Source organism: Hemiscyllium ocellatum, chromosome 10 (assembly GCF_020745735.1).
Source record: "Hemiscyllium ocellatum isolate sHemOce1 chromosome 10, sHemOce1.pat.X.cur, whole genome shotgun sequence".
NCBI classification, from domain to species: domain Eukaryota; kingdom Metazoa; phylum Chordata; class Chondrichthyes; order Orectolobiformes; family Hemiscylliidae; genus Hemiscyllium; species Hemiscyllium ocellatum.
Window position 1 is genome coordinate 22,176,687 of NC_083410.1, and position 25,922 is coordinate 22,202,608.

The window sequence follows — 25,922 nt, forward strand, 5'->3', positions numbered from 1 at the left end:
TGCCCTCACTAGCTCGTAGCACTGGGAGTAATCCAGATATTACTACCCTTGAGGACCTCCTTTTTAAAATTCTACCGAACTCTCTGTAATCTCTCTTCAGAGTCTCAACCTTTTCCCTTCCAATGTCGTTGGTTCCAATGTGGACAATAACCTCCTGCTGGCCCCTCTCCTCTGTGAGAACATTCTGGAACCTCTCTGAGATATCCTTGATCCAGGCACCAGGAAAACAACACACCATTCTGCTTTTTCGCTGCTGACTACAGAATCCCCTAACACAATTGATCTCTTGGAAGCCGACATACCCGTTGTTACATTAGAGCCAGTCTCAATACCAGAAACTTGGCTGTTTGCGCTACGTTCCCCTGAGAATCCATCACCCCCTATATTTTCCAAAACAGCATACCTGTTTGAAATGGGTAGATTCACGAAAGCCTCCTGCTCTAGTTGCCTACCTCTCTTACCCTTCCTGGAGTTAACCCATCTATGTAACTGTATCTGAGACTTTCCCCCTTTCTATAACTGCCATCCATCACATACTGTTGCTGTTGCAAATTCCTCATCGCTTCTATTTGTCTCTCCAACCGATCCACTTGATCTGACTTAATAAAGAACATGCTTACTCAGTAACTATTCTAATTGACAACAGAATAAAAAGTTCTCTTACTGAACAAACAGATCTGCTTTAAAATGTTTATGCCTAAAGTTACTCCTGCACTTTGGAGGAGGGTAAAGGCACTTGCTTTCCCATCCTACTTGTACTACATTTACCTGGGTGTGGCTACAACTTTTAAAAAAATCAGTCATAATCTGTAACAGTTTTTTCCTTCGCAGCAAATGTTCATTTCAGCCAAAAACACATCCAAAGATGCTCTGTATTTTTATGTAAAGTTACAGTAAAGTACTTCCCAATATCGTCAGAATACATCTAAGCCTAAAATATGAATGAAGTGTCACAGTTCAATGTATGGAACAGGGGCTGAAACAAATGTTAGAGCTAGAATAGTACAATTCTTCCACTAGTCTTAAGATCAAATGTTCCAATCTATTTAACCAATATTCACATGGTATTAAGAACCTGCAACAGGAATAGTTTCTCTGTTTTGTAAGTAACTTTTACTTTTCTATAAAAATGCATTCAAAAGGAACAGATAATGCAGGATAGGTCTCAGAAAGGAGAAGTACTTTTAAAAACCCTTTTCAAAATGCAATTAAAAGATCAGAAAAGTTACAGACCCTTGCTATGCCTAAAAACCTAGAAGCAATATGAAGTGACTTGTGGACAAACAACTGCAGGATATTCACATCAGTTTGAAGTGTAGCCTCTTACATATGCTACGTTTGCTTTAGTCAGCAGATCTGATGGACAGACTTAAAAGATTGAGAAATATGCACACCTTGTAGTTACAAGTACAACTTGTGCTCAAAATTCCTCAATCTTTTTAAACCATGCTATTGGTGCTTGCCCAGATAACAGGTTGCAATAGAAAATGCACTGTCCATTTGTCACATTGTCATTGGACCTTCCCATTAATGTTGCACTATTGTCTCAGATGTGCACTTCCCTGATCCTCAGTTTGTATCATATAGAAACTCTACTTCTCTTCTAATATTACACAAGTTGAAGAAACCTTCAAAGTGCTCTTGAGAGCAATGCAAATCTTAACAGTCTAGAGTAAGATGAGTAGGAAAAACTTAACATTAGCAATGCACCATTCAGATCTTGAATATATATTCAATCCTCAGTCTGTTTTGAGTCACTATGTTCGGTCACATGAAGCAATGGGTTATTACAATTGGTCAAGCCTCTCTGAGCTAGGAAAGAAAATAAAAACCTTTTCTGGTGAATCTTATCCAACAATACTTGTGTGAGAGCATTTGGATAGATTTATTAAGCTGGGCTAATATAGGTTCAAAGCTCACCTTGATTGGAAAAATAAGCTCGTACAGGGAGGTTGGAAGAGATAATGACAAATGTCAGTGACTGTTTACAAACAAACTCAAAAGTCAGTGAATATACAAAGTTCTTACTTACCCATACTATTTGTGGAGCTGCACCACATCAGAAGAAAGCCTGTACAAATCAAGTTTAACAATCCAAAGAGCAAGATCTTCCATGACTGTGGAATAGAGAGAGTGCATTAACAGCACTGAAACATTCAGAGTGCATCATCTTGCACGAACTTTGACCCTTGTCATTTGTGTTTGAAAAAAGTTACTTCACTGCTGTTCAACTTAGTTAAAGGATGGCCTGAAAACATTTCACACTTAGCATTCTGTCAGACAACCAGCGTGAGGACGATGTACATACTGCATTCATTGGACACAGATGAACAGAATGAACTTAAAATAAAGCAAGCAGAAATGGATTTTCTGATTGTTTCAAATTTTATGAGATGGATTTGTGATGTGCACACCATTTGAAAGTATGGGCAGTTTTTGTTTAAAACTGAAAATGCATTTTCATATACCAGAATTTCATTTAGCCAAGAAAATTAGAAAGTTGAAGGGGGAGGTGAAGAAAATAAGTCACTCAATTTGAATTCTCATTTGCGCTGGTCAATGCTGAATGCAACTGGCAACAATACAAATCACCTCATGATCTTAGTTTAAAATATACTGTTGACTCAAATCAGTACAATTCAGGACAGCAGACCGAAAGTTTTCAAAAGAAAATTGCAACAATTCAAGTATTAATTTGCAGCAGTCTGTAACAAAGATGCTTCATATTGCATATTTTCTTTGAAGATTTAAAGATTTGAAGGATTGTGGAGAAATTTATTAATTAAAAGTTTTGTGGAAAAACAGAATAGTCTCTTTCGAAGAGATTGTTGAAAAGTCATAGTGGATTTTTAAATGAGGCATTTTGAACATCATAAGACTAATGATAACTGCTTTCTTTGCTGTTGACTCTTGCTGGGCTATGACATCAGAGTGACAGACATTGAAACAGTCCACCACTAATCCTTTCTCCTTAAAAAATAACATTTTGAGTATAGTATTTTTTTTGAGAAGACAATCTCTGCCAGAGAAATCAGTTTTATTGTTTTTTTTCCCCCCAAGAAGAGTGTTTTGGGGATATTTAAAGGAATAAGCATTTATAACTCCATATTACTGACTGTGTACCTTAACCACTTATTGCCTCTACTGTTTTGTGAAGAAACCTAGTTGATGGTTCTTACTGTTTAAAATTCAACATAAATAAGGCATTTAATTGGTCACTTTTTATAAATGGAAATAGTATTTTTATTTTAAGCTATGACCCATGAAGCACTGGGGCCAGAGCAATAGTGCACTCTTTCAGCTTCTGTTGTAATGTATAAAACGATTGGATATGGATTCATGCCTGTGGGTGACTGACTAACTTCATTAGATCAAACCAGTCAGATAGAAGTGCCATGAGAAAGCAGGAATTTATCTATGGGGAAAGAATAGAACATTTAATTTAAGCACAATATCAGTGACCATAAACAATGGAAAATAAACAACACAAATATATTGTGAAATGACAATGTGTAAAAGAGGCTTTTCAGTTTAAGATTCAGTCAAATGGGAGCCTTATAAGACCTACTGCTGGTACTAACAAATGTCAAGCAATGTATATAGGTGATAGCAGTGAAAAAGGATAAGAAGTGCATCTCTCTGTCAAGAGCTGGTGTGATTGGTTTCCAGCCACATTACAATCAGAAACACTTAAGGACAACCCTTACGTTCCAAGGTTCAGATTCTGATGCTGGAATGAAATTACAAGCTGTGAACTAGGAAGTAATTGTAAGACGATCATGGAGAAGAACTGAGAAGGTGATTATTTAAAAGTTCAAATCCAGTATTAAGAGTAACAGGCAAGTTCTGTGGCTAGAAGGTCATCACCATTTCACGCATGGGCTGCAGTCACCTACTGGGGACATTTCTCCTCGCACGTAAAGAGTGCCCTCAAATAGTTTTCAACTGATCGGAAGGGAAATCATTGTCCAATCATCCACATTCCAAATGTAGGTTTGATACAGACACAATAGGCCAAATGCCTTCACTGTCATCAATTTTCTACAGTTCATACAAGATCTTGTGCCTACCTCCTGAATCACAATCTGTATATACCTAGGGAATTTTAAAAAGTAGTTCTTAAACCTTATAATCTGCTGAGATAGATTCATTTTTGATAAATTACATTAGTTTTATGAAACACATTCAAAGGTTTTGAAAACTGAAATAAAAGTATTTAAGAGTTGCAAATGGCTTTTTTTGCCGTTTCTTGATAATTACTGGTATATTGTATAGGGCATTACTAGACAATGAAAATATCATTCATTATGCTCTACTAAACCTTCAGCGATGCACTACAAATATATGCAAAACCAATCTGACCTTTCAGATACAGTATTAAATGTTTTCACAAGGATGAAAAATGCAATTACAACATTTGGAGCATTCAAACAATGTAAAACTGTACATTTATAATGTTTTAACCAGAAAATATAAAGCTAGTAAATACAATACCCCAATGGCTAATTTGGGATCTTGACCTGGATTTTGTGGTCAACAATGAATCAGAAGCATTTGACTTTGAGTGTGGATTCTCTGTTCTTGCATGACTTTGAATGTGAAGCCATCTTTAAGCAAAGCAAGAACCACGTAGATTGATTAGCCACTTACACTGAAGAATTCTCAGACAACAAAGCAGGGAGTGAAATTCATTTTTAAAAATATCTTAATCACTGCACAGCAAGTGAACAAAAGATCAGGACTCTATAAGGGGTGTAAGGGAGAAACTGAAATATATAAAACTTCAAACAAAAAAAACCAACAACCAAGTTTAAATGTTCTCCTGAGGGAAAACAACTCTCACTTACAAAATTAATTTTTCAGGCTGAAAGGATTGTTCATTTGTAATTATGGGATAGGACAACTGTTTAAAAACACAATTAATCATGATCAAACAATTCAACATCTTCATTACTTCTTAAAGTAAGAATAAGGAATTAAAAGTGGTTAGCACTGCTGTCTCTCAGTGCCAGGAACCTGGGTTCAATTCCAGCCTCAAGTCACTGTGTGTGGCGTTTGCATATTCTCCCCCTGTCTGCACAGGCTTTCTCCCGCAGTTCAAAGATGTGCAGGTTAGGTGAATTGGTCATGTTAAATTGTGTGCCAGGGATGTGAAGGCTAGGTGGGTTAGCCATGGGAAATGCTGGGTTACACGGAAGGGTAGGGGCTCTGGGTGGGACACCTTTGGAGGGTTGGTGTGGACTTGATGGACCAAATGGCCTGAATAGACACTGTAGTGATTCTAAGATCTTCTAAGTGACATTGTTCACAGTCTTTGCATATGCAAATCAGCACAATTAACCCAAAGGGGGAAATTAGAGTAACTGCACTTGACATCAAGGTTGTACTTAACTGAGTAATGCTATTGTGGGTCTACTGATACATACAGATGTCAGGCAAAAGTGAGGACTGCAGATGGTGGAGATTAAAGTTGAGAGGGTGGTGCTGGACAAGAACAATAGGCCAGGCAGCACGCGAGGACCAGGAGAAATCGGCGCTCTGAGCAAAAGCCCTTCATCAATTGCCCGAAACATCGATTCTCCTGCTCCTTGACTTACTGTGCTTTTCCAGCACCACACTCTCGACAAATGGATTGCAGCAGTTCAAAATGAAAACTCACCACCATCTTTCAAAAGACATCTCTGGACAGACAACAAATGCTGACATAACCAGGTATGCCCATGCCCAATAAGAATAAAAGGAAAAACTCTCAAGTAGTTGTAGTTATATCTCACACAAAGGAAAAAGGATGTGGGTTTTGGAGACCAATCATCTCACTGTCAGGATATAAATTACAAGAGTTCTTCAGGGTAGTATTCTCGGCTCAACATTTTTCAGCAGGCCTGCCAATGGCCTTCCCTCCAACTTCTGGTCAGATTTTGGGATATTTGGGATGAGCACATTGGATTTTATACAATTTGAGTCTCCTCAGACTCTGAAGGATTGAATGCCCACACACAGCAATATCTGGATAACATTCAGGCTTGGGCTGATAAGTGGCAAGTAACAGGAACACTATACATATGTCAGGGAACTACTCTATATATAAAAAAAGAGATTCTAATCATCTCCCCATGACATTCAATTGAATTAACCATTGCTGAATCCGCCATTATCAACTTCCTGAGTGCAACCAGTGATCACAAACTGAAGTGGATGAGCTGTTTAAATACCTTGACTACAAAAGTGCGTCAAAAGGCTGGGAATTCTGTATCAAGTAATTCACCTGACTCTGAAAAACCTACCCAACATATGCAAGGCAGAAGTTAGCAATGACCATGGTAAACAGGTATTATGATTCCAGCTAATGCTACGACTGGACAAATCAGATTCCAGAATGTGATATGGCTAGATTGATCTTTTCCTGTTTTATTTAACATGGTGAGCTTTTACTGAAACACAAATTCACAAGGCTGCAGATTTTTTAACATAAGAGACACCTTTTTATAAAAGAAAATAAATATAAAACAAACCAAGCTATCTAAATATATCATTTTAAAATATTTCAAAAACCTCAACTATCCCCAAACACTGTCACTTTACAGTTAATCAAAATCCAGAGATATTTTCTTTAAGTGTGCTTCTTCATTGAAATTTATTTTCCCCTGGAATACACCAAAAGCTTCTTGGACCTTTAACCCTCTGCTGAGTTCTAACCAAACATTCATGGCCTGGAAATTTCACAAACCATGCAATTTCACAGAGGTAACATTCCATTAACTCATTTGAACAATCTCCTCTCCTGCGACAGACTACACTTGATTCAGGCAGATCCCCTGCAAACTGAACCCAAACGCATTTAAACTAGGTTTTTAAAGACTTGCTCATCTTAGCTTCTTCCTGTTGTTAATCACCACAGCACAATTGAACTTCTATTAACTCTGCAGGAGGCTTTGCAGTCACCTGTTCTCTGACAGCATACTGGTTTTAAAATCACAAACCTGCGAAGACTGACCCAGGTAATTCTTAAACCCCTTCATCAAAATAATCCAATGCCCATATGCCACTGGTTTAAAATCTAAACTCTTTTAAAACAAACACATCTTTACATGAATCTCACACTTCATCAAACAAGAATCTAACCATATCTTTTTGACATTTGACAGCGTAACCATTGCTGAAACCACCAGAATAGTATCGTTCAGGATTAGGACTTACCACTAACCAGGAACTTTACTGAACCATATGCATGGAATACTTCACTTTCTGATTCCCCAAAACCTGTCCACCATCTGGCACAAGCCAGGAGTATGATGGATTATTATTTACTTGGCTAGGTAAGTGCAGCTCCAAAACACATGAGAGAAGTTCCACACCATTCAGGATACAGCAGCCCACTTGACTGACATCCCATCTCTATCTTGAACACTCACTTTCTCGATCACTGATGCGGAGTGGCAGCTATGTATATTATACCCTTGAGTCACAGCAGCAACTCACCAAGGATCCTTTAGTAGCACCTTCAAAACTTGGAAGAACAAGTAGAACAGATGCATGGAACACCACTAGCTGCAAGATCCCCTTCAAGTCACACATCCTTTTAATTGAGAATTAATCATCATTCTTTTGCTAGGTCAAGATCCTGGAACTCCTTTCTTAACATCATTGTAAATTCAAAATGTGGGAGAAGACTTGTAGCTCGGGTGCTCATTGTTGTGGTTCTGTTCGCCAAGCTGGGAATTTCTGTTGCAGACGTTTCGTCCCCTGTCTAGGTGACATCCTCAGTGTTTGGGGGCCTCCTGTGAAGCGCTTCTGTGATGTTTCCTCCGGCACTTATGGTGATTTGTATGTGCTGCTTCCGGTTGGCAGTTCCAGCTGTCTGCTGCAGTGGCCAGTATATTGGGCCACAGCATAGTCTCTCATTCCAAACTGTTCACTAATCGATATGGGTTTCACAAACGAAAATGTTTTCTATTTGGGGTAAAATTTGATTGTTGAAAACATGTCCTATAACCTATACAATTACAAGAGATAAACAGAAGCATCATGACTAAGCATACGTTTTTTTAAAAATAGTACTTACCCGCCTATCAGCTGAGACCAGCAGAAATTCTTGGGTAAACTTTCCACCAAGAGATCTGTGTGTTTTGTGAAACGGATGAATCGTACCCTTTCAAAAAAAAATTCTATTTTAAATATCAACACATTTCATTGCAGAGAAACACACTGACTTCACCACATAATCAATGCTGACAATCCAGTATACTAAGACAGTGCTTTATTGTCTGAGATGCTAGCTTACAGATATAAAGTAAAACTGATGCTTACCTAATCTAGGTGCACCAAAGAATTCTATTGACCAATAACCCTTCCTCAACCAAAAACTGAGTAACCAGTCCAATATTACTCACATGAACCTCTCTGAAATGTACAAATGAGCACAACACTTCAAACTAACAAAGCATAGAAGAAAAACGGTTAATTGTATCTATGAACCCAGGTACTCAATCTTCTGTCTATTCTCTATAGAAGTTAACCCTTCATGTGACAAATTTAACCAGACTAAAAATAAACCAAGGTAGAGCTTTCTTTTAAAAAAGTTTGCACTGGTTCTTTCATCTCAACCCTAGTAAAACTAGGGAACTAGTGGAAAACAGTAAGGGATGGTAAACACAAGTTATGTCAAAAATTAGTTTCCAAGATCTCTAAATGCAAAATCATTTTGCTCAAAACCAGCCCCATGCCAAAACCAAATTAATAACAACAGAAAATGCTTCACTGATTCTGGCTGCTGTAGAGTGTCTGGTACTTAGAGCCCATTACCTCAGGCACGTGGGAATATCTGGCTCATTTTAAAACTTTTCATAAACTAAACGCTATTTAACTTACCAAGAAACTGACTAATCTTTTCAGTTATTGAAGGTTAAAATGAAGGTGGAGGCAAAGACAGTTAACCTTTTTTCAGAATAAACCCATTTCTAGTTTATTAATAATACTGAATATTACTACACTTGAATAATGAATACTTTTAATGTGAGTAAAAATTATAGAACTAGCTCTATTTGTGAAAGTGTTATTGTTGATAACTATGGAAATGAATTTCAGTAGAAATAAACTGTAACTGAGCCAACACGACTGATACTCTAAAAAATAAAATCATGTCACATCCATAAATTTTCTTAACACAGACCATTAACGTACATTTTTGTCAATTCACCAAGTAGGTAAAATGTCTCACAAGAAATATATGAAATGAAATGACAATATAGTTGCTTTTAACCAGAGCTGAAATAATGATACGTACGATCTTGATTTTCAGCTAAACTTTAGTACTAAATATACATAACAATTGGGGTTATGAAAACTGAAATTGCAACCAGAATACTGGAGCAACTTTCTTTGCTACTTCTAACCTACCATCACTATGCATTGTACATGAAATGCCTCTAAGCAAATGAACAATAACAAAATCAAGTTATAGCCATTTATTTATTAATAATGAAAAACAGTTTTTCCATTTTCTCAAGGAACCCACATGATAAAACAGAGGAAGTAGTTTAAAATTTTGTAAGATGAAAGATGAACCCAGGAATTACTGTGGCTCATGCAACCACAAATGAGGTTTGGAGTGGGGGTGGGTAGATAATTCACTATACAAGTCTAGATGTAAAAAAATGAATGCATGCTTTAAATCAGAATTCAGAATTTTCCAGATTACAAATTATGTTCATTTATCACTGAAAACCTACACCACTTGGAGAGATTACCAGGAGGCATGATAAATCATGGTCATTAACTGAAACACTATCCTACTAATACAGAACACTGTATCCATTAAAGTCAAAAAGTTATGAAGTCTACCGTACAACATGTGCAAGCAAGGTTCCATGCATTCACTACCTGTAATGGAGATGTTTCAGTGACATTTTCAATTTGCCATACTTAGAGTAGCTCTTTTGTTGTCAGTTTACATCTCCTGTCACTCTAACAGAGGCCAACACAAATTAATGGGCTTTACTGAACACAGACGATGCATTATTTTAACCATTATTGTAAAAGGGTACATTTTACACTTTATCTTCGATTGAGAAAAAGAGCTACTCTCTGAGTGACTCTTCAAGTTTAGAAAAACCTTTGCAGCTATCAAACAGCAAAATATAATTAAATATATTTCAAAATTACATTGGTATCAACATCAGATAACCAAGTCAAACAAACTAGGACACATAGGAAGGAAAAGATGAAAACAGATTTTAATGCATTAATTACACAGATTTTCTATAAAGCAGAAAACAGTAATCCTACAAACAATAACTTTAATTCAGTAGTTTTAAACTAAAGAACTGACTGATCTAATAACAAAGGACATTGACATTTTAGTACCAAAGAGCTGCAAAACTAGCATACTAGTTAAATTCATGGGCTTCTGAGCATTGATTAAAATTTAAGCTCAGAACCATTTCAATACTTTGAAATAAATGATTAAAAATTACAAGTTCTCAGGTCAACCATGTACTACAACCAATTCAGTAGCTTTTGACATGATTATCCTTAATTTGGATGACTTGATTTGAAGTAAACATTCTACAATATTAAGTTGAGGCTTTGCGCAGTCATGAAACGTGAAGCATTATTGGACTAGTTTCAAATGATGGATTGGCAGTATTAGAGGGAAGTATGAGCCTGAAGAACATAATTTAAGATAGATTAGTCGCATTCCATTCTTAAACATGACAATAGAAATGATAAGTGTTTGTACATTCAGCTTCTCACTTACCTTCAGACAAATTTGACTACGCTTTCATTTCTTTCCCATTCCAATCAATCTCAGCATTTACTTTGCTTTGTTAAAAGGGCTCCTCATATCATGAATCATTTCTCAAAATGAACAAATACCCTAGCCCATTGTAGGCATACAAGAGAATCATACATTAATATATTGGTTCATAAACCTAGCCTATAGTTCACATGAAGGAAATGCCATACAGTTGATACTTTATGAATAAAATTCAGAAACTCACCCAAGCATTTTGCTGAAAAGAGATTCTCACTAAATTACCCAACTAGAGGTACGTTAAACGGGATTTAAGGAATATCCCAAGTATGCTGTAGCACCTTGTCAAAATTTGTCAAATTGAATTACTTTCTATATGAACTTATTTTTGGGATGACTGGTCGATGGGAGACATTGTATGGTCCCACAAACTTGGAATTCTCTGAAGAGCTTAAGCAAATTAGATAAATTCTTGACTGACTTTTTAGAAACTGCAAAAGAAAATCTTCTCAAATACCAACTGTTAGCTTTGACAAAGAGTCAGTTAGACTCGAAATGTCAGCTCTTTCCTCTCCTTACAGATGCTGCCAGACCTGCTGAGATTTTCCAGCATTTTCTCTTTTGATAACAAACACATATACTGGAAACATTCAGGTCTCGCATTATCTATGGAAAGGGAAACAGAGTTAACATTGAGTCTGGGAAAGGCTTTTTCAGAACTGAAAGGTATTGGAATTTTTTTTAAAATACTGACAGTTCTCAGGTTACAAATTTGTTCCATTCTTGAGTCCTTTCACAAGTTGATTTGTACGCAAGTTGAAATACAATGCAGGACAATGTAAAGTAGCCATTCGTAAGTACAGGAGATGTTCCTATGACAGACCTTTAAAATTACCTGTATGGAATCATGTTTGTAAGCTGATGGGGATCTCCTGTGTACTTTTGACAAAAATAGAGGCCCAGTGCAAAAGACAATGAGTTTCTAATGGTAAAAGAAGGGGAAAATACGTTAAATAGATGAAAGGGAGAGAATGGGTTCTAACTACTAAGTAAACAAGACAAGTCCCTGGGTGTGGGGTGTTTTGGTGGTGACATGGGGTTAAGAGAAGAGAATGTAAGAAAATTGGAGAACAGACATAATGCAGTCAGTTTCGAAGTTATGAAATTCAATATTGAGACCTCAAGGCTGTAAAGCGCATCAGCAGAAATTGATGTGTTGCTCTTTGAGCTTGCATCGTGATTCATTTAAATGTTAAAGCATACCCAGAAGAGCTATGTTAACACCAGAGCAAGACTGTTTATTGAAATGACAAGCAACTGGAAGGTTAGTCACTTTTACAGACAGAGCAGAGGTGTTCTGCAAAGCAGGCACCTCGTCTGCATTTGGTTTTGCCAATGTAAAAGAAACTATAATGTGAACAGTGAATGCAGTAAAAAATGAGGTCTGCAGATGCTGGAGATCACAGCTGCAAATGTGTTGCTGGTCAAAGCACAGCAGGCCAGGCAGCATCTCAGGAATAGAGAATTCGACGTTTCGAGCATAAGCCCTTCATCAGGAATAAGAGAGAGTAGCCAAGCAGGCTAAGATAAAAGGTAGGGAGGAGGGACTAGGGGGAGGGGGGGGCGATGGAGGTGGGATAGGTGGAAGGAGGTCAAGGCGAGGGTGATAGGCTGGAGTGGGGTGGGGGCGGAGGGGTCAGGAAGAGGATTGCAGGTTAGGAGGGCGGTGCTGAGTTGAGGGAACCGACTGAGACAAGGTGGGGGGAGGGGAAATGAGGAAACTGGAGAAATCTGAATTCATACCTTGTGGTTGGAGGGTTCCCAGGCGGAAGATGAGGCGCTCCTCCTCCAGCCGTCGTGTTGTTATGTTCTGCCGATGGAGGAGTCCAAGGACCTGCATGTCCTCGGTGGAGTGGGAGGGAGAGTTAAAGTGTTGAGCCACGGGGTGATTGGGTTGGTTGGTTCGGGCGGCCCGGAGGTGTTCTCTGAAGCATTCCGCAAGTAAGCGGCCTGTCTCACCAATATAGAGGAGGCCACATCGGGTGCAGCGGATGCAATAGATGATGTGTGTGGAGGTACAGGTGAACTTGTGGCGGATATGGAAGGATCCCTTGGGGCCTTGGAGGGAAGTGAGTGTGGAGGTGTGGGCGCAAGTTTTACATTTCCTGCGGTTGCAGGGGAAGGTGCCGGGGGTGGAGGTTGGGTTGGTGGGGGGTGTGGATCTGACGAGGGAGTCACGAAGGGAGGGGTCCTTGCGGAACGCTGATAGGGGAGGGGAGGGAAATATATCCTTGGTGGTGGGGTCCGTTTGGAGGTGGCGGAAATGGCGGCGGATGATACGTTGTATGCGGAGGTTGGTGGGGTGGTAGGTGAGAACCAGTGGGGTTCTGTCTTGGTGGCGGTTGGAGGAGCGGGGCTCAAGGGCGGAGGAGCGGGAAGTGGAGGAGATGCGGTGGAGGGCATCGTGAATGCAGTAAACTAGTTTGATAAAGGTTTAAGTGAAATGCTGCTATGTTTGGAACTTTGAACAATGGGAAGGGATGAAATGAAAGGCAAGTGTTACATCTTCCTTGACTGCATAATAAAGTACCATGGGGGAGTCTGGAAGCGTTAGGAGCGATGGAAGACTGCACCAAGGTGTCAGAGCAGAAATGGCCCCTGTGAAATGCCATCTCATGGCTTGGAAAGGGTGGACGCTAAGAAATTGTTTCTGTTAGGCGAGGAGACTAGGATCCGTGGGCACAGCCTTAGAATTAGAGGGGGTCAATTCAGAACAGAAATGCGGAGACACTTCTTCAGCCAGAGAATGGTGGGCCTGTGGCATTCATTACCACGGAGTGCAGTGGAGGCCGGGATGCAAAATGTCTTCAAGGCAGAGATTGATAGATTCTTGATGTCTCGAGGAATGAAGGGCTATGGGGAGAATGCGGGTAAGTGGAGTTGAAATGCCCATCAGCCATGATTGAATGGCGGAGTGGACTCGATGGGCCAAATGGCCTTACTTCCACTCCTATGTCTTATGGTCTTATCTAGTGAAGGTGCTGTGACAGAGATTTTGGAAGATGATTCTTTCAATGTGGAGACTAGAGGTGCAGAAAGTAAAGACAAGGGGAACCCTAATATTGCTCCGAGAAGGAAGGGACAAGACGAGGGTCAAAGTTTAGGAGATGGGTCAGACATGACTGAAAACCCAGTCAGTCAATCATAAAAGGGAGGGGAACCTTCAGATAAGTGAAAAGGAAGCAGCCTGGTGTAAGGTGGCATCATCAGAACAAATGCATTAGAGATGCAGAAACTGGGAGTATGGTTAGGAATCCTTGCAGGATTTTGTCGAGGTAACTGCGGGAGTTACTTGAATTGACTGCTTATTTTCAGAAATCGAAACTGTGAAATCAAGAAAGGGAAGGAAATAGTCAGATGGAACATGTGAAGGTGAAATAAGAATGGAAACTTGAAGCAAAACATGTTAAATCTTCCAATTCCAGACAAGAACAGGAAGCAGCACTGAATAGATCATTGGTTGATCAGAGAAAGGCTTGTGTGCTTTGCAACTTTGTACTGTCCTCAACACAGTTTTTGAAATTCTTAAAAGTCTTCAGTCTCTTAATGTGGATCACCACTCAGAAGAGCAGTGACACAAGTAAACTTGAAAAATTCAGAAATCACAGTCTTCAGTCCTCACTCATTCAATTATTTATATAGGGTTATTAGCAACACCAGATGCTGGAAATACAGAAACATGCTGCAAGTATTATTAACACAATTACTTAGCACGTGACATACATAAATGTATATATAGCAGTGGAAAAGTTTTTCACTATATTTTACTGTTTTTCTCACTAAAATACACATGACAACAAAATCATTAAACATTAGCTTTGATCCTCTTTCCACAAAGGCTGCTCAGCCTGCTTAACTTTTCCAACAATTTCTGATTTGAATTCACATTTCCAGCATTCACAATATTTTGCATTTACTTGGAGTATTTAAATTTTCCTTGCCAAAGACTGCTCTAAAGATGTGTTAGCAAAAACTATTTCTATCTGAATAATTGAGGAGTAGGCTGAAGGAATGAACTGTCTTGGAGAATCATTCTGTTCAAATAAATGCTGTTGCTGATGAAAATCAAGGTGGTTTAGATGCAAAAAAGTTCGAAAAGATGGAACGGCGAAAGTAAATTAACTATTTGTAGAGAATGCAAAAATGCACAAAATATTTCAAGATGATACATAACAGCATTGATTCGAAGGCCAGACAACAAGTACTAATTTATCCAATGATAACATTTTAGAGTATTTCTTACCCCATAGATTATTTTAGTGTAAGCACAAAATCATTTCAATGCTATACATAAAAGTAACAAATATGTACAATGCAACTTGTGACTCACTGTGCGCCAGTGTGACTACCTCTCCACACCTGCAGCTTTCCACCCATCAGTTAGCTATGGTCAAGTATGAAGTATTTCAGAATCTGATGATAGCTGTGATCATTAGTAACTAATATTAGTACGAAACAAACAGCTAAAATATTCACTCAGTAGTGCAAGAACAACCAGTGACAAAAAAGAAAGAGAACGGCCACTTTCTACTTGCACCCTCACAGTATTTCACTATTTTTCACCAATTTTTCATACTTCCTCATTTCATTGTACATGAGTAACGTGAAAATATTATATCAGATGCAGTTTTTTTTCCCCTCCTTGGAACTGATGAATGAAAATACAAGAAAGAGATGCATTTCTCTAGTTGATCAGTTTTCCAATGGACCCACCTAGTGGTCAAGCCTCAGATTTTCTGTCTCTGTCTTTGATAAGGTGTCCAGTTTCCTCATTGTATTCAAACTACGTGTTGAAGAGCAATTTTGGACTATCATCTTTCTAACAACACAGTGCCATAAGTACACTGAGGATGGAGTAGAAAATTAGGCCACCATTTTAAATTATGCCCATTATATAAACTTGATCTAAAATGGAGACTTGACATGGGTTTTTCTTTGCTAATTTTTAAATGCTCACAGCTGATCAATTTTGGAAGCAATATTCCAATTAAATGGAAAGTAAAAGCACAGAAAATTGGACATGCAGGGTATTTGTTCCTTTGTGCCTACTCCGTCATTCAATGCGATCATGGCTGATCAACCAACTCAGTATCTAGTTCCTGCTCTGTGCCAAAAAATTCCAAAGACACATCACTCTCTGGTGAACAAATTTCTCATCTTAGACTTAAATGAGCTTTGACCGTAACCCCTGGTTTTAGACTCCCCAGTAATAGATACAATAAATGACATTGGTGGAAGTGCAGGTGAAACTTTGATGGCTGTGGAAGGCTCCTTTGGGGCCTTGGATGGAGGTGGGGAAGGAGTGGGTGCGGTGGCAGGGGAAGGTGCCAGGAGGCGAGTGTGGGTTGTGTGGGGAGGGCGTGGACCTGACCAGGTAGTCACAGCGGGAACAGTCTTTATGGAAAGCGGATGGGGTGAGCAGGGAAATATATTCCTGGTGGTGGGGTCCGTTTGTAGGTGGCAAAAATGTTGGCAGATGATGCGGTTTATGTGGAGAAAGTGAGAACCGGGGTGGGGGGGGGGGGGGGGGGGGGGGTCTTTCCTTGTTGCAATTTGAGGCTGACAAGTGATAACTAACATTCACACCACACAAATATCACCCAATGACCACCTCCAATAAGATAATCTAACCACTGCCCCATTACATTCAAAGGCATTACCATCACTTAATCCCTTACTATCAGCATCCTGGGGGGGGGGGGGGGGTTACCAACCATTGATCAGAAACTCAACTGGACTCACTATACAAATGCAGTGGTGACAACAGCAGGTCAGAGATTTGGAATACTGTGAGGAGTAACTCCCCAAAGCTTGTCCACCCCAAGTTAGGAGTGAGAGAGAATATTCTTCATTTTCCTGGATAAGCGCAGCTCCGATGACACTCAAGAAGCTTAATGCCATCTAGGACAAAGCACCCCACTTGATTGGCACCACATTCGCAAACATTCAATCACTCTACCAAGATTCCGGAACAGCAGCATGTATAATCTACAAGAAGCACTGCAGAAACTTCCCAAAGATCCTTTGGCAGGATCTTTGAAACTCTCAACCAATACCATTTAGAAGGACAATCATAATAAAAATATTTGAACAGCATCATCTACAAGTTCCCCTCCAAGCCACTCATCATTCTGACTTGGAAATATATTGCTGTTCTTTTGCTTCCACTGGGTCAAAACCCTGGAATTCCCTCCCTGATGCATTGCAGGTGTACATACAGCACGTAGACTGAAACAAGAACACAGATCAGCACCACGTTCTGAAGGGCAACTCTGGATCGGCAATAAATGACAGCAAAGTCCACATCCCATAAATCAATTAAAAAAAAGATGTCGGCAGAACTCCATACTATCCTTCAACATCGGTATGAACAGCTATGACTTAGAATTAACTGCTTAGATTCAAAGTTTGGGACCATTGGGAAAAATGGAGTTGAAGTACAACAAATGATAAAGGTTTACCCGATACACACCCATAGACACCCTGCATGAGCAACACAAATTTTTTCATGAACAATTGGAAGCAACATAGTCTATTTTAAATAAGACAAAGCATATTTTTGTTTTTTTCTGACCAGCTTTTAGGTTTGATACTCTGTAGAATATCAGAGTATGCAGATACTTTTTTTTGCATGCTTAGAGAGATTGTGTGTGTTGATTCTGCATTAGTCAGAGTTAGTTATATTATTTACATTTTAAACCGTTTGTTAATAATTTCGGCATCTTTGTTGTAGTGAGCTTCAACAATAAAATTAACTTTGTATACAGTCATAGGTGTACAGCACAGAAACAAGTCTTTTGGCGCAGCTCATCCATGCCGACCAGGTTTCCAAAACTAAATTAGTCCTATGTGCCTGACTAGGCCACTATCTCTCTAAGCCTCGCTTATCCACATATGTGTCCAAATGTTTTTTAAATATTGTAATTGTACCTACCTCTGTCAGTTCTTCTGGTAGCTCATTCCATATGTACACCATCCTATGTGTGAAAATGTTGCTCCTGAGGTTTATTAATTTAAGGGTTTTGGCTGGTTTATTTCTTATACCATTTTATACAAAATGAAGCATTAAAAGCAAATCTAATGGTGATCATGCAACAATTGTCAATACAGACTTATGGCAATATGGTTAACTCTGAAATGACTAAGCCAGTTAAGGGCAATAAAAAAAAAAGGACAATAAATACTCACCAGCCAGTGACAACCCACATTCATGTATGAACTCTAAAAAAATCTAAGTTGGCAATATCATCTCCCTTTTAAACTTGAACTCTGTTGTCATCAACTCAGTAGTGAGTGAAGTGTGGAATATGTTATTACTTGGTCAAACACCAGGAATGAAGGCCTGAACTATACCTTGACCCCTTGAGTTCAGTGGAAACAAGATAGCATCTCAATTATTGCCTGGTTGAGATCAAACAACTTCACCACCATTAATCAGACTAAATTCAAGGCTTTCCAGCCTGCATGGCATGGGGAAAAATGGCTGATATAAATTAGGTGAAATAGTAGCACTTTTTCTTTATATTAATCAAAAGAGATGTGTAGATTTGCAGATTCTTCTTAATATTTTCATTTCCAATCTAATTTACATATTTTGCATTTCTCTCCAGTCTTTACCATAGTCTCTCACATTTCAGCCAAACAGTCCAGCTAAACAGTGACATTCACTTCATCTTCCAGCTTACAAGTAAGAAACTAAAACTGCCACCTTGATATTATTGCTCAAGTAATGAAATGGGACATTCATTTCTAAATAAGAATACTACTTCATCGTCCAATCAACTTACAGCAGAAAATGCACTATTATTTTTATATATTTTCTAGATGTGTTTGCTCACTGAGCTGGAAGGTTTGCTTTCTGATGTTGTGTCACCGTACTAGGTAACATCAGTGAACCTCCAGTAAAGCACTGGTATTATGGCCAGCTTTCTGTTTATGTATTTATGTTTCCTTGGATTGATGTCATTTCCTGTGGCGATGTAATTTCCTTTTTCTTTCCTCAGATGAGAGACAGGATCCAAATTGATGTGTTAGTTGATAGAGTTCCGATTGGAACGCCATGCTTCTAGAAATTCCTTTGAGTGTCTCTATTTGGCTTGTTTTGAATGGATGTGTTGTCCCAGTCAAAATGGGATTAATAAAATCATGGTCTCCTTTAATGTAACAGCCCTGTTCACATCCAGCAAATTCAACCTGGCCAAAGGAATACTGATTATGCTATTAGAAGAATGAAAGACATATAGACGAGGCACCACCAACTTCATCCAGCAAAGACATCATCATTAAGCTAGTTGACTTATGCCTTACCACCCACTTAATTTTCAATAACAAAAACGTACAAACAAATCAACAGAACACTTATGGGATCTCCGATATCAGGATTCTTAGCAGAGACAGTAATGCATAGACTCCAACAAACAGCTCTGCCAACCAGCGAACCCAAACTTTGGGTCCGCTATGTGGATGACACCTTTGTCATGACTAAACAAAACAAATTAGAGAAAAACTTCAATACCATCAATAATATCCTTACAGGCATAAAATTCACAAAAGAGGAAGAAAACCACTATAAACTGCTATTCCCAGATGTCACAGTAGACCGAACAGTCAATGGGGAACTTCAAACCAGCGTCTACAGGAAAACAACACATATGGACTCAACACTTAACTACAGAAGCAATCATCCCAATACTCACAAACAAAGCTGCATTAGAACATTATTTCAACAAGCACCACACACTGCAGCACCGAGGAACTACAAAGAGCAGAAGAAAACCACCTATACAGCGTATTCAAAAAGAACAGGTACCCAATGAAAAAAATCTGTCTATTTCTCAGCTATAAACACAAACAAGCAGCCCAGAAATTCTAGTCACTCTCCCCTACATCAAAGACATCTCAGAAATGACTGCCAGACTACTCCGACCTCTTGGCATCATGGTAGCCCACAAACCCACCAACACACTAAAACAGCAGCTAATGAACTTGAAAGACCCTATACAGACAGTAAGTAAAACGAATGTCATTTACAAAAGTCCTAGCAAGAACTGGAACAAACATTACATTGGACAAACAGGCAGAAAAATAGCCACCAGGATACATGAACATCAACTAGCCACAAAAAGACATGACCCACTGACATACAGATGAGGAAGGACACCACTTTTATTGGGACAATACATTCAACATCAGGTGAGCCAAACAGACATGCACGAGAATTCCTAGAAGTATGGCATTCCAACCGGAACTCGATCAACAAACACATAGATTGGATCCAGAATCAATCACTCTCTGAGAAAAAGAACAGGAAATAGAGCAAAGAACATTATAGCGCACAACAGGCCCTTCAGCTCTCGATGTTGCACCTATCTGTGGAATCAATCTGAAGCCCATCTAAACTACACTATTCCATTCTCATCCATATGCCTATCCAGTGACCATTTAAATGCCCGAAACATTGGTGAGTCTACTACTGTTGCAGGCAGTGTGTTCCACACCCCTACTACTGAGTAAAAAAAACTGCCTCTGACAGATGTCCTATATCTATCATCCCTCAATTTAAAGCTATCACCCCTCATGCTAGCCATCACCATCCGAGGAAAAAGGCTCTCACCGTCCAACCTATCTAACCCTCTAATTATCTTATATGTCTCAATTAAGTCACCTCTCGAGCTTCTTCTCTCTGATGAAAATAGCCTCAAGTCCCTCAGCCTTTCCTCGTAAGACCCTCCCTCCATACCAGACAACATTCTAAGTAAATCTCCTCTGAACCCTTTCCAAAGCTTCTACATCCTTCCTATAATGCGGTGACCAGAATTGTACGCAATACTCCAAATGTGGCTGCACCAGAGTTTTGTACAGCTGCAACATTGAGAAAGGACACAAAGGGAAAGCATTGAATTAAAGAAACCAAAGAATGTTAGAACTAAAGCAAAAAGTACTAAGAAAGATAACTTAACTAAAGGTTTCAAGCTTTCCTGGGAAAAGCAGGAAGTCCAGCTCTGTACAAGAGCAAGTTTAGGCAGCTATGAAACTTAAAAATTAGTCATTAAGGAGGAGCAAAAGCCTTTGACAGATCACTTCAAACTTCAAGTACCTACGAGGAAAGACAATAGGGGTTTGAATCAAGAGTTTACTGACAAGCATGTGAGTTGGAAAACAATGAGGAATGGGTTTAAGACACAAAAGACAGTCAGTAATCAGGTTTAAACAAGGATATGAGGTGATGAGTATGTGACCAAACTTCAGAGGGTATCAACACTTAATGTCATCACCAGAGTTGACACAAGGGCAGTTACATTATCGCTATTCTAGTAATGTGACTGGTCAACAAAAGTTCATCGCAACACAGCAGGAATGTGGTGAAGACATCACGTTCATCAGCAGGTGTTCAATTGACATGTTCAGTGGGCAAAAATTGAATAAATACTAAATATTTTGAGTGCCATTTTTGGAGGAGTCAGAGAGCCCGAGGTTGGTAAGTGCTGGTACCGCTACTCTGCTGAAGTTCTAGAACCTCTACCTAGACTAGGGCTTGGTGACTTGTTACTCTGTAACTATGATACTGTAGTAAATGTTTCAATAAATATGCTAAACATTTAATGGACCGCTTGTAAGAATACATTCCAGGCAATTGAACAATCTCAGGGAAAGAACCAGGGAATGTTGAGTAGACTCCAGTAGGGAATCCTCTCTTACCCATTGAAGCTCCCGGGGAAGCTTCAACAGCATGATCTCATGGTTTCGAAACTCAATCCCTCTACCAATAGAAGTTAACACACCATATGCCTTCTTAACCACCTGATCAACCTGGGTGGCAACTTTCAAGGATCTATGTACCTGGACACCTAGATCTCTCTGCTCATCTACAATACCAAGAATCTTACAATTCGCCCAGTACTCTGCATTCCTGTTCCTGCCTGCAAAGTGAATCACTTCACATTTTTCCGCATTAAACTCCATTTGCTACCTCTCAGCCCAGCTCTGCAGCTTATCTATGTTTCTCTGTAACCTACAACATGCTTAGTCACTATCCACACCTTAGTTGTATCCGCAAATTTACTAATACATCCTTCTATGCCCTCATCCAGGTCTTTCTAAAAATGACAAACAACTGTGGCCCCTACACAGATCCTTGTAGTACATCACTAGTAACTGAACTCCAGGATGAACATTTCCTATCAACAACCACCCTCTGGTCTTCTTTCAGCTAGTCAATTTCTGATCCAAACTGCTAAATCACCCTCCATCTCATGCCTCCGTCTCTTGTGCAATAGCTTACCGGAGAACCTTATCAAACACCTTACTGAAATCCACATACACCACATCAACTGCTTTACCCTCATTCACCTGCTTGGTCACCTTCTCAAAGAATTCAATAAGGTTTGTGAGGCACGACCTATCCTTCACGGAACCATGCTGACTATCCTTAATCAACTGATTCCTTTCTGGATGATTCACCAACCCAAGGAACACAAATAGAAAGCAAGCCACAACACCACTGCTTCATCGGAGGCTCACTGATGATGTTACCTAGTATGGTGATGAAACATCTGAAAATGAACCTTCCAGCTCAGCGAGCAAAACCTACCTCCAGAACCTCAACCTGAGCTACAAATCTTCTCCAAACTCGCCAACATACTTTCTCTCAGGACTTGGTAACAATGACAGGCCACATTTTTACCTATCATAGTTAGTCCTGAAGATAGTGGATTGTCTTTTTGAACAACTTCAGTTTATGAAATGAAAGTAATCCTTGAATCCTGTCCAGGAGTTCCAGGATCTTGTTCACTGATGAAGAAGCAGCAATATCCAATTCAGGATCATGTGGAATTTGAAAGGAACCAAGGAACTGATGGCATTCCCAGACATTTATTTTCTACGTACTGCATGCTACAGCTAAGGAAAGGTGAGGAACATATGAAGGCTTGGTGAATTGCTGCAGTGTGACTTGTGATAGGAGACATTTCAACTAAGTATGCTAGTGATGGGAGTTTAGGCTAGTGGATAAGGCATTGATCATGTGTCCAACATGCTGTTGTTATGGGTGTGCATATTGAGATAAGTGTATTGCATTAACATATCAATTTGTTCCTTGCAAGTGGTGGTTAGATTTTGGAAAGTTAAGTTAACCATGCTGCTATACCAAGGAATACCTAGCCTCTAAACTGCTCTTTGCTGTGACATGGAAACGGCTGGTCCAAAAAAAGTGGAAACGAGTGGAAATTTGAGTAGTAAGGTGGTGATGCTGATGGCTTTGCAAAACAAGTTCAGTACTTGATGAGACAAAACTATTTACAACAGCAATCATGCAAACTTCAAAAGGAAGTCAAATACACCCCAGTTTTGCAGAGCAGGAATGAGGCAGAGATGGAAGAAAAACTAGAGAGGACACGTAGTTTCAGGAACAGGGTAAGGTGAAGCCTAGAGAGTACCTAGATTTTGTAGACTAAGTGAGGGGGTAAATGCAGAGGCTGCTGACCATGGCTTCAATCTTGGTGATGAAGAAGTCTGTTGTGTCAGAGGAGAGTGAAGCCGATGGCTGAAAGCAGCAGTTATCCTTGTTCTACAAAATGGCTGAACCAGATGCGTGCCTAAAGTCTTCAGGAAGTGAGGTGACATACAAGAAATGGGGAGGAAGTTTTTCTTAAGTGGTTAAGGACAGAGATGGCATGTTGCAGATGTGATATGACAACTGCAGGGTGCAAGATACCCCACTCAGCTCAAATATATATACAAGATGAAGATTTAGTTTAATCTCGTAAGGTTAAGGTTTTTTGTACTCTAGACTCATATTGATATGAGTCTAGAGTGAGGTGCTGGAAAAGCACAGTAGGTCAGGCAACACTGGAGGAACAGGAGAATCGATGTTTCGAGCATAAGCCCTTCATCAGGAATGATGCAGCCAAAATACCAATACAACTTATCTAGGTTTTTGTATAAGGTCTCTCTTTTCTAAGTGTTTCATTCCCTCTAATAATTGTCATATGATAATCAATCACCTAGATTGAGAGATAGGCAAGAGACCTCTGAAGATCTTGACCTTTCCTTCCTGATTTGTAGAGAGACAGGGATGAAAAGTGCAGTGAAGGTTATGTCACTACTTGAGACAGAAATAGGTTAACTGTAATTATTTCTTTGCACAAATGCTGCTTAAAGGCGCTGAGTGTGTCAGGATTTGTGAAACATAAAGGTTTAGTTGCAAAACTTATTTGGTGTCATATTCAAATTAGCTTACCAATAACAAGGTACTGAAATTGACAATGGTTTTGATGAAAATTTTCTTCCATGGGGAAAGTGAAAAAAGCAGAATATGGAAGTGTTAAAGGAATATGGATGTCATGGAACATAAAGAAATTATTGGGTTTAGACTCAATCAATTTCCAAAATAAACCAATGACAACTCCTGGCAGGTTAGATTTCAGATGTTTAATACACATACTTTATCAATGTTCTGCGACTGAAGAGTATAGATCAAGTTGGCAGCATCAAATGGCGTAGGAAGAATGCTGTAGTTAATTTTGCTAGAATCAACTAGCTTGCTGTTACCAAGTTGTGGAACTAAGCCAGCTAAAGCAATCTATCCATTTTGAAATTTGCTTCTATGAAATAGGAAGCACCTGGACTTCCAATGATTGGTATCCTTAGTGAGTAAGACTAAATGGTGAATCATCAACTGAAAGCCAAAAATGCTGGAAATCACAGTGGGTCAGGCAACATCTGTGGAGTGAGAGCAAGCTAATGTTTTGAATCTAGATAACTTCTTCAGAGCTGATCAATCATCAATACTGCCCTAGAGTACTGGATTTTGATCAGATGGGCCAATGGGCTGAGGAATGATAGATGGAGTTTAATTTAGGTAACTGTGAGGTGCTGCATTTTGGGAAAGCAAGTCTTAGCAGGACTTATACACTTCATGGTAAAGGTCCAAGGGAGTGTTGCTGAACAAAGTGACGTTGGAGTGCAGGTTCATAGCTCCTTGAAAGTGGAGTCGCAGGTAGATAGGATAGTGAAGGCGGTGTTTGGTATGCTTTCCTTTATTGGTCAGAGTATTGAGTTCAGGGGTTGGGAGGTTATGTTGCGGCTGTACAGGACATTGGTTAGGCACTGTTGGAATATTGTGTGCAATTCTGGTCTCCTTCCTATCGGAAAGATGTTGTGCAACTTGAAAGGGTTCAGAAAAGATCTACAAGGATGTTGTCATGGTTGGAGGATTTGAGCTATAGGGAGAGGTTGAATAGGTTAGGGATGTTTTCCCTGGAGCATTGGAGGCTGAAGGGTGATCTTATAGAGGTTTATAAAATGATGAGGAGCATGGATGGACAAGGTATTTTCCCTGGGGTGGGGTGAGTCCAGAACCTCAGGCATAGGCTTAGAGTGAAAGGGGAAAGATATAAGAGAGACCTAAGGGGCAACTTTTACACTCAGAGGGTGGTACGTGTATAGAATGAGCTGCCAGAGGAATTGGTGGAGGCTAATACAATTACAACATTTAAAAGGCATTTGTATGAGTATATGAATAGGAAGGGTTTGGAGAGACATGGGCCAGGTGCTGGCAGGTGGGACTAGATTGGGTTGGGATATCTGGTCAGCATGGACAAGTTGGACCGAATGTTCTGTTTCTGTGCTGTACATCTCTAGGACTCTACTGTAGACTAATGCAAATTACAAAGCAGATCATAGAGAGTCAAGAGGTTCCCCGCCGTTGTTACACTGACGAATGGACTCTACATTCAAATAATGCTGATCTTACTTCGTGCACCTCCTCAAAGTTTTATCTGTATGCCTCACTCTGTATAAGTACCCTATGATCTGTACATCCTTGCTTGCTATGATCTGCCTGCACTGCTTGCAAACAAAGCTTTTCACTGTACTTGGGTACATGTGACTACAATAAATCAAATCAAACAGTATATATATTCGAAATAAACACAAAACAGCAGGAATTTGAATTCAGTAACCCTTCAGAAGTGGCTTTAAGTGCAACCGTACCTCTTAAATGTACTCTGAAATCCCCAAGCAATTATGTGTATCAAAAAGCTACAGAAACACCAAATAATAAAACGTGACTGATCACCTGGGATAAGCTTAAGCACTGAAAATGATAAAG

General features: G+C 39.4%; 1 protein-coding gene across 1 annotated transcript in view; it reads right to left on the reverse strand.

Annotated features, from left to right (window-relative positions):
• slc30a6 (solute carrier family 30 member 6) overlaps positions 1–25,922 on the reverse strand; it is a 151,721-nt gene that overhangs the window by 118,276 nt on the left and 7,523 nt on the right. Inside the window, exons 3-4 of the mRNA XM_060831338.1 lie at positions 8,063–8,149; positions 2,033–2,117 (exon numbers count right to left, since the gene is read on the reverse strand). Coding sequence (XP_060687321.1) covers positions 2,033–2,117; positions 8,063–8,149 — 172 coding nt within the window. The remainder of the gene's footprint in view (positions 1–2,032; positions 2,118–8,062; positions 8,150–25,922) is intronic.